A 16,815-nucleotide genomic window follows, 5' to 3' on the forward strand; every position below is an offset into this window, starting at 1 on the left:
ATATACTCTTCATTTCCTATATGAGGGTCCAGGCACTTTCTCACATAGTTCAGGGTCGTAAAAGAAAAGACAGGTTATTGAAATTCTCTGGATGAGCCCCCAATAACTTGTTTCTATTATAAACTCTTCCATCTGTCAGACCATTCACTGGATTCCCTTGACTCTCCAAAGCAGCTTGTTGGCTTGGAATTTTGGACTCTGCTTGATGCCATTGGCTACAGAGACTGTCACTCAACATCACCTCAGCAGCCCAACATCTGGGATGACATATGCACAGCTATAAAAATGGCAAAGCAGCTGCACTAAAATCTTGTGTCTGGTTTTTATGACAATTAACCTGATGAATCTCCAATATGACATTTTTAGCAGCTCTGCAGTTAGAGCATTATTTGAGAAGTGTATAGCTTCAGAAAAATCTTGGTTGAATGCGAAGAAAATGTGTGTGGATTAAATGGGCTATATTAAATTAAATATCAGAATTAATGACATGAGTGAATAAAAAACATCTGATTATTTCCTAACAGTCAATAATGTAATTGAAACAGTCAATAAAATAAATGGAAAAATCAAAGTATATGTTCATTTATTATCCAGCATCTTTAATCAAACAAATATTCAGTATTTACCTCACGCAACATTTACTGCTCTTTACAACTTACAACTGTCCAAACCAATCAATGTGTGTTGACTGTCCTACTGATCTGGATCAAATCTGGCAGTGTCTAGATCACCCCAGGAGCGCAATCTGCCAATAGAAATTTAAGATTTTAATTCATAATCTCAAATGTTTACAAGCCAATTCAAAATGACATGACCAAATGCTGAAAGATTAATAACAAGCTCTCCATCCATATGTGAATGGATAAAACTGAGCTGCTGAACAAAGCATGTACATATATGAAGTATTATATAATTAAAACACAGCATTAGACTGCATACAGCGACCAGCAGTGGCCAAACTATTCAGTTCAGATAAATTCGACTTCAGCTCTGGCTCTGCAGTTTGCACACAATCAGAGTGACAGCACATTAATTCAGTGCTTTATTAATGCTGGGGCATTAAGCAGTGATTAATAATGCACTGCAAAACTTCAATTATGCACATTTAAATACTCTACCTACATCATTTTCCTGCGTTACCTGATTTAGCATAAACAACAATCAAAGTACAACTTGTTTAAATACAACATTATTAATAAAGCAGTATCAGTAAAAAAAAAAAAAAAAAGGATAATTTTTATTCTCTCTCATTCCTGAAGAAAAATTTGGCTAATTCCAACCGGTTACCAAAACACAGAATCAAGCTGGTCAAACTGGGACAGTCTCTGCCAGCTGGTAAGTGCTGTTAGGAAGGAAACAGTTGAGCCACCACATACTGAGCAATGCATTATTGCTTTGTACTTTTAGGCAAATTACTCAATAATTAGACATATTTACTGGTTAACTACATTTATTTAGCAATAATTAAAGAAGCTGAAATAACTTATCAGCTAGCTAAGATGTACAGGATGGTATAGCAGTTTTGTCCTTTGTCTGGCAGCTGGTACCTGGTCAAATTTTTTTTTTTAACTGACCTTCCTAAAATACACTGACCCAGCATGAGTCTAATTAATTTGGCTTTAACACGGTGGTACTATTCCTAGAATGAAACAAGCAATGTTTGTGCATAGTGATTGGCTAATGATTACATAAGTTATGCTCTCTCCAATCATTACTATATGAATAAACGATATATTGATGAATAACAAATCTTTATTTTATTGACTGCATTAAACTTTAGGAAAAAATCATTTGGAAATATTGCATATTACAAATATTATATGAATTATATTATATGAATATTTGCATTCTGACTGATTAGATGAGAAAAGTAACATGTCATTGTAGGAATTTCATGTACATGTTTATGGATGTAGGGTGATGTCAGTGACCAGGGTGAAGTGGGTCAATTTCTAAAACTGCAAATAAAAGTCCAGGATGCTGCATCAATTAAACACTTGGATAGCTACATTTAACAAAAGGTCCACTCCTAAACTGTAACCAGTTGACAAGTACAAGTCAGAATTAAGGTAAATGTTTAGGATTCGACACTGTTTGGCTTCCCATCATTCCATCCATTTGTCTCCAGTTTAGATTTGACATTGTTGCAGACTCTGCAGAATGTAACTGTGAATCTCCATTAGTGCTCTTGTTCAATTACTGGAGGGCAAATGTCAGGGTCAACCTGTAAACCACCTTTTGTCTGATGACACTGGCCATTAACACACTCCCTCTGCATACATAAGATTGATTGGCTCCTTAGACCTCACACAGAACATCTGCAGATGTAAAATCTATGTACAATTGAAAAAAGAAAAATCGAGCCAGTGCAGGATATTAAAGCCATCAAATTCATGACAGCTCTCTTTTGAGTCAGTGGCATTGACTTTTCTGTTGTAGGAAATAACGGACTCCGTCTTTGTGTACTCATAGACCAATACGGTGCGATCTTATTGGTCCAATTGTAGATGGTCCGACCATATACAATACTAGGATTGTATATTGTAGTCCAGACACCTTATTACAAAATGGATGTCTGTCAACTAAATTAATGAAGAGCTGGCTGCAGATTCAATTTTCAGGTAAGAGAGAGAGGGTCTGAGCATGTGTGTGTGTGTGTGTGTGTGTGTGTGTGTGTGTGTGTGTGTGTGAACGTGTTTGGCTTCTTGATCTTACAGACCAAGTCTCAGATGTCCGACTCTAGTGTACTGCACATAAGAAGAACATATCCAAGCAACTGCTCTTTCGTTTCCTCAGTCCATACAGCTCGAGCCACTTCCTGTCTTTGAGCATTCCCAGCACAATACAAAACAAAACACAGGTCACACTCTCAGGAAATGAAGTCAAGACACGCTTGCACTTGGTATCAGAGCTGGCTTTGAGTTATTTTGAGTTGATTTCTCACAGCTCAGGGGAGAAGAGGAGGGGAAAAGATGCTGACAAAACAACACTAAACCACAAACAACTAGGACATGGATAGTCCAACACATCTAGACATTCTGGGCAAAAAGGCGAAAGCTTCTGCTCACATGTTTATTTTCTGCTCTTCCCCTCCCAGGTAAGAGTTTTGATGTGAGCGAGTTGACAAAAGAGAAAGGGAGAGAGATGGAAAGAGAGCTCAGAGATAGTGAGAACAGAGAAAGTGAATCTGCCAGCAGTCCTCCTCTGTATTTAGAGGACAGTTGAGATATGTTGCTATCTGAGGTCCATGCACTCCAAATATTCCATCACCAGGTCATAACAGAAGCGATACTGCTCCTAGGGGAGTCACACACACATAAAAATACTGATGAGTAAGGTGTAGTGCTGCAAAAAATACCAGTATATCTGCTAAAAGAAAAATCTAATATTTTATGTTGTTGGGTTTTTTTTTCTCTAGCTTGTAGATACTGTAAGTGTATTAAACATATTTGCTCTCATTTAACGAAGTAAATGTTGAGAATTCTGCTGAGCTTGCTCAGTCTTGCAGTTCCTGTCACCTACCAGTGACTCCACCATGTTGGGCTTGGCGTTTCGCAGTGTTTTAGCGGCGTAGAAGACATCCACAATGTTCTGATACTGGATCATCTCCATCAGTATAGTACACGCACAAAACGTGCCACTACGCCCACCTCCGTTACTGTAGCCACCAACAAAAACAGACAAGTGTAAAATATACAGAAAGGATTGTATAAGTAGGATTGTACAGTAATATTGTAGAAGAAGGCAATACGCATAAAAGCATGTATGTATGTATGTATGTATGTATGTATGTATGTATGTATGTATGCACTGAGATATGCTTTAAGTCAGTGACTGCCAATATCCTTTTTCCATCATACATGTCTATCCAAATGTCCTGAACAAACAGCATTCAGTAGGATAGTGCAAGGGAGTGGAGGTGCGTGTGTAGACAGATGAGGTGACGGTGGTGTAATCAATCGCAGTCAGAATCTTGGCAGCTCTGGGTACACTGCTGAGGAGGCTACTGTATTCTGTATTAGAACATAATTGATTTCATCTCCATAATCTCTTTCCCCCTGCTAGCAGGAAATAATACTGTGTGACAACTCTGAATGATGTGCTTTTCTGGGCAGAGGCTGTAAAGCAGCACATGCCTGTAGGCAAAAACAACTCTTTCTCCCCAGAGACATTTGTTTGTATGCATATGTGAGTACCTTGACTGCATGTATGGCTGTAGATGGAATTTCTGTTTGATGTTTTATGACCATAACTGTGTGTTTTTGTAACTGATATTTATTCAATAACTGTTGAGTAGCTATTTCCACTACAATTGAAAAGTAGATATGTTCACAGCAAAGCCTTTGTGTGCATGTGTGTAACTCACAGGCAGTGGACTACGGTGCGGCCATCACCACATTCTCTTTGCCACTTTTGAACATGGGCCAGCAGATTAAGGAAGGCCTTCTTGGAGTCAGGAACATCACGATACGCTGACCAGCGCAAGAACTGGAACTGGCACACCACCAGATGACCCTCTTGAAGCTAACAACAGACAAGAGAAATGGGCTGTAATATATCATACCTTATAAATTTGTGGGTCTGATTATGAGTATGTATACAGAAGCCCAGAGCTATTCCCCATGTTCAGCTTTCAGGAATGCTGAGTCAGCAGGGTCTGAGTTGTGATGAATGAGTCTATAGGGGAAGAACAGCTCTGGAAACACACAAGCTCTGATTTACTCTGTCCTCTACCCCAAAACACAAGTGGTATTAATATCTAGACCTATGGCACCCCAAGAGCTTACCACAGGAAACCTAACCTATCGACTCGGGCACAGTGACTAATGCTCAATGAGCTGATAGAAAAACAGTTTCAGCAGTTTTGTAACAAAGAGAGGAGGTTAGGACAAGACAGAAAAGGCAGAAAGGCAGTACTTATTCTAGAAACTTCAATTAGGTATGTGTAAAAAAAATATTGTCTGTCCTGTAGGTGTGCCTGTGTCTTTAATAATCAAGTGAATGTACCTTCATTTTAGGTACAGTTTATGACCTAAAACACTGCCTTTGTGCCTTTTAGGTAACGTTGACAATAAAAGTACCTATTTCTCTAGTAGTTTTTTATCGAAGGCATTTCTGAGGGAAAAAAAGAAAAGCAAGAAAGAAAGCACCCAATCAGATGTGATTTAGGTTCAGATACATATATGTAAGGAGGTACAGGGCAAGACTGTGACTCAGTGTGGTCATAAAATGCATTTGCAATATGTTTGACATTAACATTAAATTTCCTATGGCTGCAGCTCATGACAAAAACTGCACCTAGGAGTATTACTAGATGCACTCTAAGTGATTTAAAAGCCATTTCAAAATGGTGGAATGGAGTTAGCAAAAATCTGGGGACCGCCAAGGAAGTACAAGAACAGTAGTGAAGAAAAAAGGTTAAGGTTAATGAAGTTTTAATTAGATGAAGACCTAGTAAATTATGTAGCGGAGGTAATACAGCTTTATGCTAGTTGGTTTTATGAAAGCTGTGTACAGAATAAACAACTTTTTCCCAAAATGTGCAATTAAGACTGCATTCCATTTTTATTTGCTTGACTGGGGCTTGTGTAACCTGTACCTTGTAAATTTAGCAAAGTCAAAAAGTCTTGTGTAGTGTGCACAATTTCTTTGTTAGTAAAAATTTTCAAGTCCAGTTTGATACAGGCTATGACTAGGGTTGCCAGATCTACACAATTACTTCCAAAGAGAAATCAGTATTGCAGCAAATAGTTTGACTGAAACCATGTCATATAGAACATTTTGTCACAAATAACATGTATTTACTAAAGTAAAAAGTTTTTAGTTTAAAAGTCTCATTGTCAATACACAGCAACAATATTCATAGGCCTACAGCTCATGACATATAGTCATCTTTTTTGGAAAGACATTTCCATCTAGCTTTGGGGAAAGCATTCAATAGGCAAAACTGTCCCACTTATTGCCCAAATCAGACCATCAAAATGATATGTACATCAGTCACACTTGATTTCTCAACCATTTTTTTTTGCTGACATCCCATTTTATTTATAATCCTCCCACAAATACATATTCAATTAATTTATTTGTATATCGTTTTTTTTTTTACAATGGACATTGTCTCAAAGCAGCTTTACAGAACATAAACATAGAACAAAAGGTTAATATAAAGAATAATATAAAGATTAATATAATGCAAAATTCAAGATTAAAGAATGCAAAACTCAAGATTAAGAATATGTATATGGAGAAGAAGGACACTTTGCATTGTACTAAATACAAACAGTGTGCATTTAGGCTTCTACACCATTTTTGAACATAATAAGCAATTTTCTTTTTGTATAGAATGGGGACTTCGCCTGAACAAACTATGCTTGAAAAACAAACACAACAGCCTTGTGCATCTGACCCTGAGAGTGCCTCTGAGCAGTGGTCTCTCTCTAAGCTCGTATAGTCTAAGCTTGTCAGTGTGAGATGTGCGGAGGTGTAGAGGATGACAGGCAGATCTACTGTATCACATGACAAGGTGTGTTGATAATCTGCCACATGTCATTCAGCCAGTCAAAAAGCTCTGAATGACATGGACAACTGACCTATCCCATATCCCTCCTTCTACAACACATGTGTACACACATAAATTCTCACCATGCCTTTCTATATTTACATTTCCAGCATTTGGCAGATGCCCTTATCAGGAGTGACTTACATTATCTCGTTTTATTATTAGGTTTTTTTTTTTATACAACTGAGCGATTGAGGGATAACACAACTCACAACCTTCCAATTGGTAGCCCAACACTTTAACCACTAGGCTACCACACAACCCCCTTTCTACAAACATCTCTGTCAGATACATACTGCAGACGCATATTTGCTCACTATATAACACTGTTTATTTTGACTTATCTATTTTGATAAGAGCCATGTCATTTTCTTTTTTCTTATTCCCTGCACTTCCTGTTTCTTATTTGCCACATCTTATAGCCTCCACCAGAATAAAATGCTATGGTTTATGAACACACGGAGGAAATGCAGAAAGAGTATCTATAATAAACTCCCCCTGGATGGATGTACCCCTGGGAAAACAGAAGAAAATAGCCTCTTTCCCAGTGATGAGCTCAGGAAAATTGAAAAGTTTGACCTTATGCGGGCTCACAAAACCTCAGCTTGTTTCTGTTTGGCTCGTGTCAGTGTTTCTGTTTGGCTCGTGTCATGAAAAATGTTTGTATAGAACTTATTATGACTACTGTATAAACAAGTCCCAAGGTAAATATGTGTGAATAAAGTCTGTGGGAAATAACTGTCTAATTATTGACAATGAATTTTTAATTTTCAAGCAATTATAACATTAAATCAATATTTCTCAAGTGGAAAGTTCCGAGATTCATGTTTTTTTTTATTGACTTGTTTTTTAATTTGACTGATTACATTGTTAAAAAAATGGAACTCAAGTTCCATCACCATGTGACCCATCATTTTAAGTATGCACAGGTTGGAGCAAACATGCTGAGGTTCTTCCTGCTTTTTAATTTATTTTTTGTGGCATAAAAAGCAGAAGCCTGGGGAAAACACATGTTCTACAGGTTCCCCAGCTTATATCAAGCACTGCATAGTTGCAAATTATTTTTACAAAGACACATATGAAACATAAAAAGTCTTTTAACACAGAGGGGAATTATTTTTAAATTCTCCATAGTTGTAAGATTTGCATGACCATGTGTGTAGAGTGTCTATTAATTGAAACTCACCCGTGAGACATTTTTTACCCGGAACACACGGGTGATGATATCTTCATCAGCAGTCATGGAGAGAAATTCTACCTGCATGGGGCCATACTGCTGTAGACCAGGCTCAGGCCAATACTGCACACACGGCTAGAAAGAAAGTGGAAGGAGTGAGAGAAAGAATAAAATACAATGCAAAGAAAAGTCATTTTGATAAGCGTAAGATAGGAATTGTTTTTTAAAGGTCAAGTGCCACTCAAGAAAAAAAGCAGTCGAGCCATATCTCGAGGTTGAGAAAAGAACAGAACCGGGAAAAAAAAAGGCAAAACAAGTCTCATAAGAAATTTCCAAGCATCAGGACTCTAAACAGTACACTAAGCAGTTAAAACAGTATTCAAATGCCTGCAGGGCTGTAATTCTAATGAGAAGACACAGAAAGAAAGGAGGGGTAGACAGGTCGTAATGAGATGACAGAGTGGAAAGAGAGATAATACACGGATTACTGTCTTCAGAGACTGAACACTGAGTTGTGACACTGACAACCAAAAAGGCAACCATTAATACAAAAGGACTGCAGAGAGAGATGAAGGAAGAATGATACAGAGTGTACGGAAATGAGCAAGATGGAAAATTGGCTAAAGAGAAAGAAGAAAGAATGTGACATGGAGGCAAAAACAAAGTAAGAATGAGAGAAAGAGAGAATGAGATACAGTAAGAAAAAAAGAGAGAGATGAGAAAAGAGAGTAAAAGAGGCTATAAGCCTTAATCCACTCAAGTGTAAAATGAAGTGAATGGGAGACTGAATGACACAAAGCAAATGGCTCAGTAAGAAAACATAGCAAGACTAGAAGACAACGGAGCGAGTGAGCATGCTAAGACTCTAGCAATTAGAGCAAACAAAGCAAATCTCCATTTCGAGCAGGAGAAAAAACCCTAACAACATTTTAGTAAGATGAGAACAGAAGGTCTTTGTACCAGTATGCTTTGTACTTAATTATGGAAGGTAAAGAAGAAGAAGAAGAAGAAGAAGAAGAATCTTTATTTATATACACACGTGGACAAAATTGTTGGTACCCTTCGGTCAATGAAAGAAAAACCCACAATGGTCTCAGAAAAAACTTTAATCTGACAAAACCACTAAATTTATATAAAGCAATTATAGAACAGATTAATGGCAAAGAATTATAGTTACTAAGTGATTAATAATTAAAAATGCTATAAAAAAAAAAGCTAAATAAAATAAGAAAATAGAGAAGATGAGCTGGAATTCTAAGTTGTACAAATCAAATCTTAGTTTAATCTGAGACCTTTGCAATGAGCCTAATGCTTCCATGTTTCCTTACAAGTGGTGCTTCCTGCTCAGTATTGTCATGTTCGAGGAACTCACCCAAGCTGAATTTGACTGGTTGAGCTGGTTGAGCATGACAATGGAAGTGCATCCATAGTCAAACACAAGCCTCCAGAAGTCAGTGGTTGTGCCAGGCAGAGGATGAGGTGTCACTATGAAGGCTGCTGGTCGATGGAAGCTGTCAGTGAGAGCAGCATTGATGTAGTTGTTACTCTCGCCCTCTGTGGTAACCAGAAAAGCCAGAGCACGGTCTGGTGGCAAAACATCCATGCTGCGATTCTTCTCACGGTTCCGTGGTAACAGTGCAATGCTGCACTCTTCCACATCCAAATGAGGTGTCACAGAGTTCAGGGTCTGCAGAGGGACACAGACACAAGCAATCGCATCAACTGCACAGGTTCTGTATATTCGACCATCTCACACGTTTTATTGTATAAGAATTCACTTCATTATTTTTTCATGGCTTCGGTTCCTCTTTGACTGACAGATTCGTGAATTTGTGTTATTCAGACCAAGGATTTTTTTTTTTTAGATGGCCGAGAATCGGAAATAAATGATTAATACATATGGGAGAGGAAAGTACAGAGATGAGGAGACATGGCAAAGATAATAAAATATGGAGAAGGATAATGAAGATGGCTACATGTGCACATGGGGAAACGCACCGCCTAAGAGCTAACAGACAACGAAGGCGGAGAAAAAAAGAAATGAAAATGAAAAAAGAAAGGACAACCTTGATGGGAAAAGCAGCAATACAGAGGGGATGAGAGCAGCTCATTGCCATTGGAGCGATTAGGTTGATTTACACTTCACACAAGCAGCATTGTGCATCTGGTCTCTACAGATGGGTCCTCGTGCTAACTCCAGCTCTCTGATTTGACTTTAAAAAGCATTTCACTATACTCATAAACAGCACCGCTGAAATTATTGAACAAAAACTGGAAATCAGGCCAGCTTCATAAATAATGAATAGGAATGTTATGATTTCATCAGAAAAAGCACCACTAAAATGGGAACACTGCTTACCTAGGGTCTGCGTGCAAATTCCTGCATGCTGTTGATGTGGAGAAAGCAATACTCTACTCTCTAATGAATAGTGTACATACACAAAAAAATATTAATAGAAAGTCTGTGTAACAAAATAAATTCACCACCTGCACAGCTAAACATGTGCACAGCTTCAGAGGGATGCAGAAGGAACCAGTGTGAGTGCCAGAGACATAGCGTCACTGGATCAAAGCATGTACAACACCCTGCTATGAAACAGCAGTCAGCCTTCTCTTATCCAACACGTTCCTGTATCTGTTCCCTCCATTAGAGCCAGAAAGCACGCAGTGATAATTGCCCTATAATTCATATTTAGTATATAATGCAAGATGCACTTTAAGAGTTAAATGAAGAGAAAGGAGAAGAGTGTCAATTTTTAGAGCTGCAGAAAAACATTAGTGTCTGCCTTCTTAAATGTCAGTCTAGATTTCTTCTTTGTAAGAAGTGATAGTATATAACCAACAGCTTTATTCACTGAAGTGAAAATTGGCAAAAGCCTTACAAAGATTTGGCAAGCCTCTGACCTGTTCATGGACTACAATCTGGGAAACATCTATTGCACAATCAATAGTATAATTAACCAACCCCAAGCCTTTATTCATTCTCTCTTCAAAGGTATTTGAGCACACGGTCACACAAACATAAACTTTACTGCATATATTCCTTACTGGTTTTATAGGAGGAATCATAATTAATTGGACAATTCAAATTGACAACCCAGTAATTGGGTGCACAGTTTATTTTAGTTAGCTGTGTGGTGTCACATCTTTATATCATGACAAAGAAAGCCTATAAAAAGGTCTACGGTCGATTCTTGACGTGCAATTTGCACACAGTGTCTATTGCTGATCATAAACACTGTCCTTGCTACTATATCAGGCAGTAATGAGACTTAAAGGCAGAATAAATCATAGAAATTTATAGTGCCAAAATCTACAAAATCCCAATCCTTTTTTTTTTAATCACAGCAGTTCCCTCAATGCTGTACAACTGCAGAGATATTTTGAAATTTGCATAAAACATTTTCCACCATTCTAAACACAACAAATGTATTTCCTTGCACTAACATGACATTATAATGATTTTATAATGATTTTTATCTACAGCAAATTCAACATTCTGTAATTCAGTACCCAACTTTGTGCACTTTATTGATCCTTATTATTTTCACATTACAGACAGATCTGTCCGTTTCGACTGTAGTAGTCTAACCCAAATATGTCCCCAAAACTAATTTCAATCAGATTCAAGACCACAAATAAATGCGACTCTGATTTGGAAATGGAAACAAGAATAGACTACAGAAAATACAAAAAAACGAAAGCCAGATAATGCAGAAAAAAATAGTTAGATATTACAAAAACTGGTCTGGAGCTGCCTTCCTGAACAAAAAGAGTTATTAGTTAAATATTACAAGAGAGTTAAAATGTCAGCTTTTCCCCTTAAAACATTACCATGTCCCTCATTTATGATAACAGCAAAACAAATTTAGAATTTCACAGAAACATTTCTGACGATTTACAAAGAAATGCATCCAAATTAAGCAGGTGGAACTTCATCATGCGGCAAGACAATAACCAAAAACAATCAAAACTCAATTCAACAAAAAACATAATCAGGGTAAAAAAAAAGAAACATTTTTAGACTGGCCAAATAAATCAGCCAATTTCACCGCCTGGAGATGTGAACATAGAAACCCTCCAAAAATATACAACTGAAGGTGACCGCTATACAAAACTGGAAAAACACCACAAAAGAAGACCCAAACAATTCGGTCATATCAGTGGATTACAGGCCCAATGCTGTTATTGCAAACTAAGGATATCCAACTAAATACAAGTCGTATCTTTTCCTATACTTTTGCTTTCCTACAAACTGGATGGTCTAGTACAAAACGTACAGGTAACAAATCTTTTATGTTGTTTGTTGTTTTTTTTTTAAATATCAAGTACAGTAGTTAAAAACATTTAGCTACATGTCATACCGAATATGATTCTAAATGACAAATAAATTTGAATTTGAAACGTAAACAGTAGGAAATAAAAGCTGAAATCCAATACTCTCTACATGATACGGCTTCTGAACTCAAACCCAAAGGAATTTGGTGTGTAGCACAAGCAATTGAATTGACCTTGAGTTTCCAATAGTTTCTGAGGGGACTTTATTTTATGCGCAAGTCACTAAAAGCTCAATATATGAGACATTATTAGGCAGTACAGATGCAAGTTCCACAAAAATGCGCTTAGCTAAATTCTTCAATTTGTTCATATTGCCACTCTTAGCAAATTGTATACATCCATATGCAGACTGCAGGCTTAATCTCATGCTCAGATATGATTGCAAAGTGCATGGCCAATTTTCACAAATATTGGTGAATCATTATGAATGAGTTATTGACTCGACGCTCTGAATAATAATTCCAGAGCAAATCAGCCAACCTGTACCCTTTACAAAAGCATGGACACTGAGATAATTACCATTCCACACTGCAATGCAAATGAAAACACAGCCCAGAAGTATACAATAAAAATGTAACAGCATGCATTATTAATGAACCAAATAACTGTCTTATTATCTCTTTGCATGTGTACTTGTTGCAGGCTACATTGTCATTGAAGTGCAAACATTCAGTTCTATTTACAAACTGCTTTAAATTAGAGATCCCACATTGAACAGAACAGTGACAAGAAAAAAATGCCCAAGATGGTATGTGGAAGAAAACTTGGAAAGAAGGGAGAAGTAAAGGAGAAAAAAACATCACCAAGTAGTGAATATTAGTCACTGTCTATACTCTAACTTGCATCAGCCAAATGACAATCAGGGAATGAGAATTCAGCTGAAACCTTTCTATAGGAGTTTAGTGCAAAATGAAAGAAAACATCTTAACCTCCTCATCTTAACAGTCTTAACCTCCTAAGACACAAGCTTTGGTTTGGCCTTGCATTTTAGATGCAGTGATGTCCACGTACAATATGTGGACACCAGGTCGTAGGAGGTTATAGCTAGGTCTTTAGTCTTCGTACTAATTGCCAGTACCCTTATGTAGATTGTAGCATGTAGTTGTATCAGTAAAAAAAGCAATCACAAATTTTAATTCTCAGGACATCTCTTAGGGCTGTCCTTAAGTATTAATTGGGTGGGTTGTTGAGTATGATAATTTATGTCCTTGCCACATTAGGCTCAGTTGACATTTATCAAAAGATGCAGTTGTTAAGGCTCTGAGCACCGATTTTGGCACTTTTTTAATTAATCTCACTTTAAATGTATTTGATCGATGAATTTTAGCATACTGGCTACTGTCTGAATATAATGCATATTAAAAATGTCAAATCCCTTTAAAATGCATTAAAATGTTGTATATTGAGCCATTTATTAATATGCCTATCACTTAACCCCACCACAATCAGAGCAAAATTAGCACAAATACTGCATTATGTGGTTATAGATAGATAACCACATATTTCAACTTTAATTTTATTTATTTGAGCAAACTATACTGAGGCTGAATCCCAAAAGACTTTATACTCACTTTACTCACACTTACATACTTGTGAAATTGTTGTGTCTAAAATAATCTATGTTAAAATACAGCAAATTCAGAAAGTATTAGGTATACTTAGGTATATATTGTATTAGAAAGGAAAAAAAGGACTAATATAATCACATTGGCATAAGTATTTAGGACTGACTCCTCAATCAGTACTTAGTTGAAGCACCCTTAGCCGTCATTACAGTCTCAAGTCTTTTTGTGTATGATGCAAAAAGCTTTTCCCACTAGGATTTGGTGATTTTCTGCTATTCTTCTCTGCAGATCCTCCTAAGCTCTGTCAGGTTGGATTGGGCTGTTGGTGGACAGATATTTTCAAGTTTCTTGAGTTGTCCCCTAAGCCAATCTTGCGTTGTCTTGCCTGTGTAATTAGGTTCACCGTCTTGTTGGGAGGTATAATGCCCTGAGCGCCCTATAGCATGTTTCTCCTTGCTGCTGATAACTGCCTAATGGCACTACCACCATGCTTCACCACTGGGAAGGTATTTTTCCTTGCTGAGTGGTGCTTAGTTTACTCCAGAAATGACACTTGAAAATAAAGCCAAACAGTTCAGTCTTTTTCATGACTGACCAGAAAACCATATTTCCCAGAGTCTGAACATCCTTAAAATGAGGCTTCCGTCTGGCAGTTTCTTAGTCATCCTCCGTCCCTGATTGCTCATCCATTTAGGAATTATGGAAGCTACTAAGCTCTTGGGAACCTTCAAGGCAGAATTCCTTTTGTAGTGTTCACCAGTCCTGTCTCTGAGCTGTCCCTTTGACCTCATGTTTTTAGTTTTGCTCTATTATTATTATTATTATTATTATTATTATTATTATTATTATTATTATAATAATAATAAGCAGTAGTAGTAGTTGTAGTATTCTGTGACTTTCCAGCTATTAGAGCTGTATACACAAGTAGTGCCTATGTTCATACAATTGAAAAAGTTTAATCAAAGTGTAGAAACATTACATAAATTAGAATTTGAGAAACTGGGTGCACCTGAGCTAAATGTTTATATATATATATATATAAAAATACAAAGCAAATTATATATATATATATATATATATATATATATATATATATATATATATATATATATATATATATATATATATATATATATATATATATAATTTGCTTTGTATTTATAGGGTATTATATTGATTAATTACATTTTAGAATAAGGGTGCAAAATAAAAATAAATAAATAAATAAATAAATAAATAAATAAAGGGATGTGAATATTTTATACAGTAAATGCATTATTTTCTATATTTACTATATTTTAAAATGCAGTAGAAATCAGAGCCTGTGCCATGCTAGAAGAATCTACACTCAAAATTTGGAGAAACTCTGTTTTAGGATACATAAAACAAAATGCTCACCTGGAACTCTTCACGGAGCTGTGAGGAGTTGCTCTGAGAGTCAACCCTTAGCAATTCCTTATACGTAAGTGCAAACTCATTTACTGGTATAGCTGTCTCTCCACACAGGCATGCTTCAAGAATGGCATCATGAATGAATATGTACTGTTCCTGCAACAGGGCAGAGGAAATAGGGAAAGAGAAATGTTGGTATAAGGACAGTGTAGAGTGCAGAACTGAAAAGACAAAAAAATGCATAAAATATATAGCTTGATTAAATCAATAAATGCTTTTGGACAGAATTTTTCCAACCTTCTCAGATCTAAATAAAACATTTGTTACATGCCGCCACTTCTCAAATTGCACTGTGTGTATCAAGATAAATTGCTCTAAACAAACAAATACTTGCAGAATTGATTTAATGAAGTGTCTAGCAAATGATTACAAATGTAATATACATCCGAATGAATGCCAGACTAGCATAATAAAGTCTGAATATGTAAACAGAGGGTGGTCTAAAAAAAAGTCAAGCATGCACAAGGTGGAAGATTTCAGTAAAAAAAATGTTTGCCATTGGGCTTGTAAACTTGGCACACCTAAAAACATGCTCTAAAGCAGAAGATAGATTATTAAACATGTATGTATGTATGCACTGTGCATGAATTTGTGTGTGTGGCGGTGTGTCACCTCTGTCTGGATCATGTTGATGCGACGGGAACATAGAGTTTTTACACAGTTGTAGATGTCCACCACTCCCTCACATTCCGCCATGTCTAACATGACATCTAGCACAATGTAGCAGCCTGTCCTGCCAGCTCCCATACTACAACACACACAGATTAGCAGTGATGTATTATTTCCATGCACACCTTTGTACTTTAGTAATTTACCCTAATTAGATTGAATTTTGTCATCACATTAACATTTTCCAAAATGACACTTGACCTGCTTTGTGTAGTAGAGCCACAGTCTCTTACTAGCCAAAGAACTGCACAGGTCAAGGTCACAATTTTACTTTTATAGATGTTATACTGTATACAGTAAGCACAATGCGTAGAATGTTATGACAAACAGGTATTTGTGTACCTGCAGTGAACCACCACAGGGCCAGCATCAGCTGGTGTAGAGGCTTTGACCCGGCGGATGAACGCCAGCAGGCCAGTGGCATGGTATGGAACTCCATGCTCTGGCCATGACATGAAGTGGAACTGCTGCACCTCATGCTTGGCTGAGTAGCCCCTCTGAAAAACACAAAGGCAATATTTACACAGGACATTTCTGAATATAGAGTCAAACTACAGTATACAGGTAGTTACATATGATTTTCTGATAGCAGTTAAAGCTCTGGGATGCTGATTATAGGGTCGCTTCAAGCCCCAGCACTGACAAACTGCCACTGTTGTGCCCTTGAGCATAATCCTCAACCCACACTGCTCCAGGGGCGCTGTATCATGGCTGACCCTGTGGTCTGACCCCAACCTCCAAAGATGGGATATGCAAAGAAAGAATTTCACTGTGCTGTAATGCATATGTAACAAAAAATAAAGGTTTCTTTTTCTATTATAATAATGGCCTGCATGTATTTCATGCCTCTGAGTTACCCAGAGGATTTTTTTTTTGAAGTAGATGGGTTAGGGATGGGTTTTTTCACCACTACCTTTAAAGATAAGCACTTTCCTTTAAAATATTAAGAGGTAAATGATTTCTTTCTTTTCTGTCAAAATGCCATGTAATACAGTGTGACATGAAAGTAAGACGAAAGAAGTTTAAAACCTGTATAAGACTAATATGACTTCTGT

The 16,815-nt window shown here is 37.0% G+C and overlaps 1 protein-coding gene across 11 annotated transcripts in view; it reads right to left on the reverse strand.

Moving 5' to 3' along the window:
* Nucleotides 1-566: 566 nt before the first annotated feature.
* ptprub (protein tyrosine phosphatase receptor type Ub) overlaps nt 567-16,815 on the reverse strand; it is a 193,237-nt gene continuing 176,988 nt past the window's right edge. For 10 of the 11 annotated variants that reach the window (XM_047811098.1, XM_047811100.1, XM_047811097.1 and 7 more), the window contains 8 exons: nt 16,103-16,257; nt 15,704-15,839; nt 15,038-15,187; nt 9,109-9,423; nt 7,746-7,871; nt 4,367-4,524; nt 3,523-3,658; nt 567-3,297 (listed from right to left, as the gene is read on the reverse strand). In XM_047811098.1, coding sequence (XP_047667054.1) covers nt 3,235-3,297; nt 3,523-3,658; nt 4,367-4,524; nt 7,746-7,871; nt 9,109-9,423; nt 15,038-15,187; nt 15,704-15,839; nt 16,103-16,257 — 1,239 coding nt within the window. In that variant the 3' untranslated portion in view covers nt 567-3,234. The remainder of the gene's footprint in view (nt 3,298-3,522; nt 3,659-4,366; nt 4,525-7,745; nt 7,872-9,108; nt 9,424-15,037; nt 15,188-15,703; nt 15,840-16,102; nt 16,258-16,815) is intronic. The other variant, XR_007140115.1, reaches the window with a different exon arrangement.

The sequence above is a fragment of the Tachysurus fulvidraco genome, chromosome 3, assembly GCF_022655615.1.
Source record: "Tachysurus fulvidraco isolate hzauxx_2018 chromosome 3, HZAU_PFXX_2.0, whole genome shotgun sequence".
NCBI classification, from domain to species: Eukaryota; Metazoa; Chordata; class Actinopteri; order Siluriformes; family Bagridae; genus Tachysurus; species Tachysurus fulvidraco.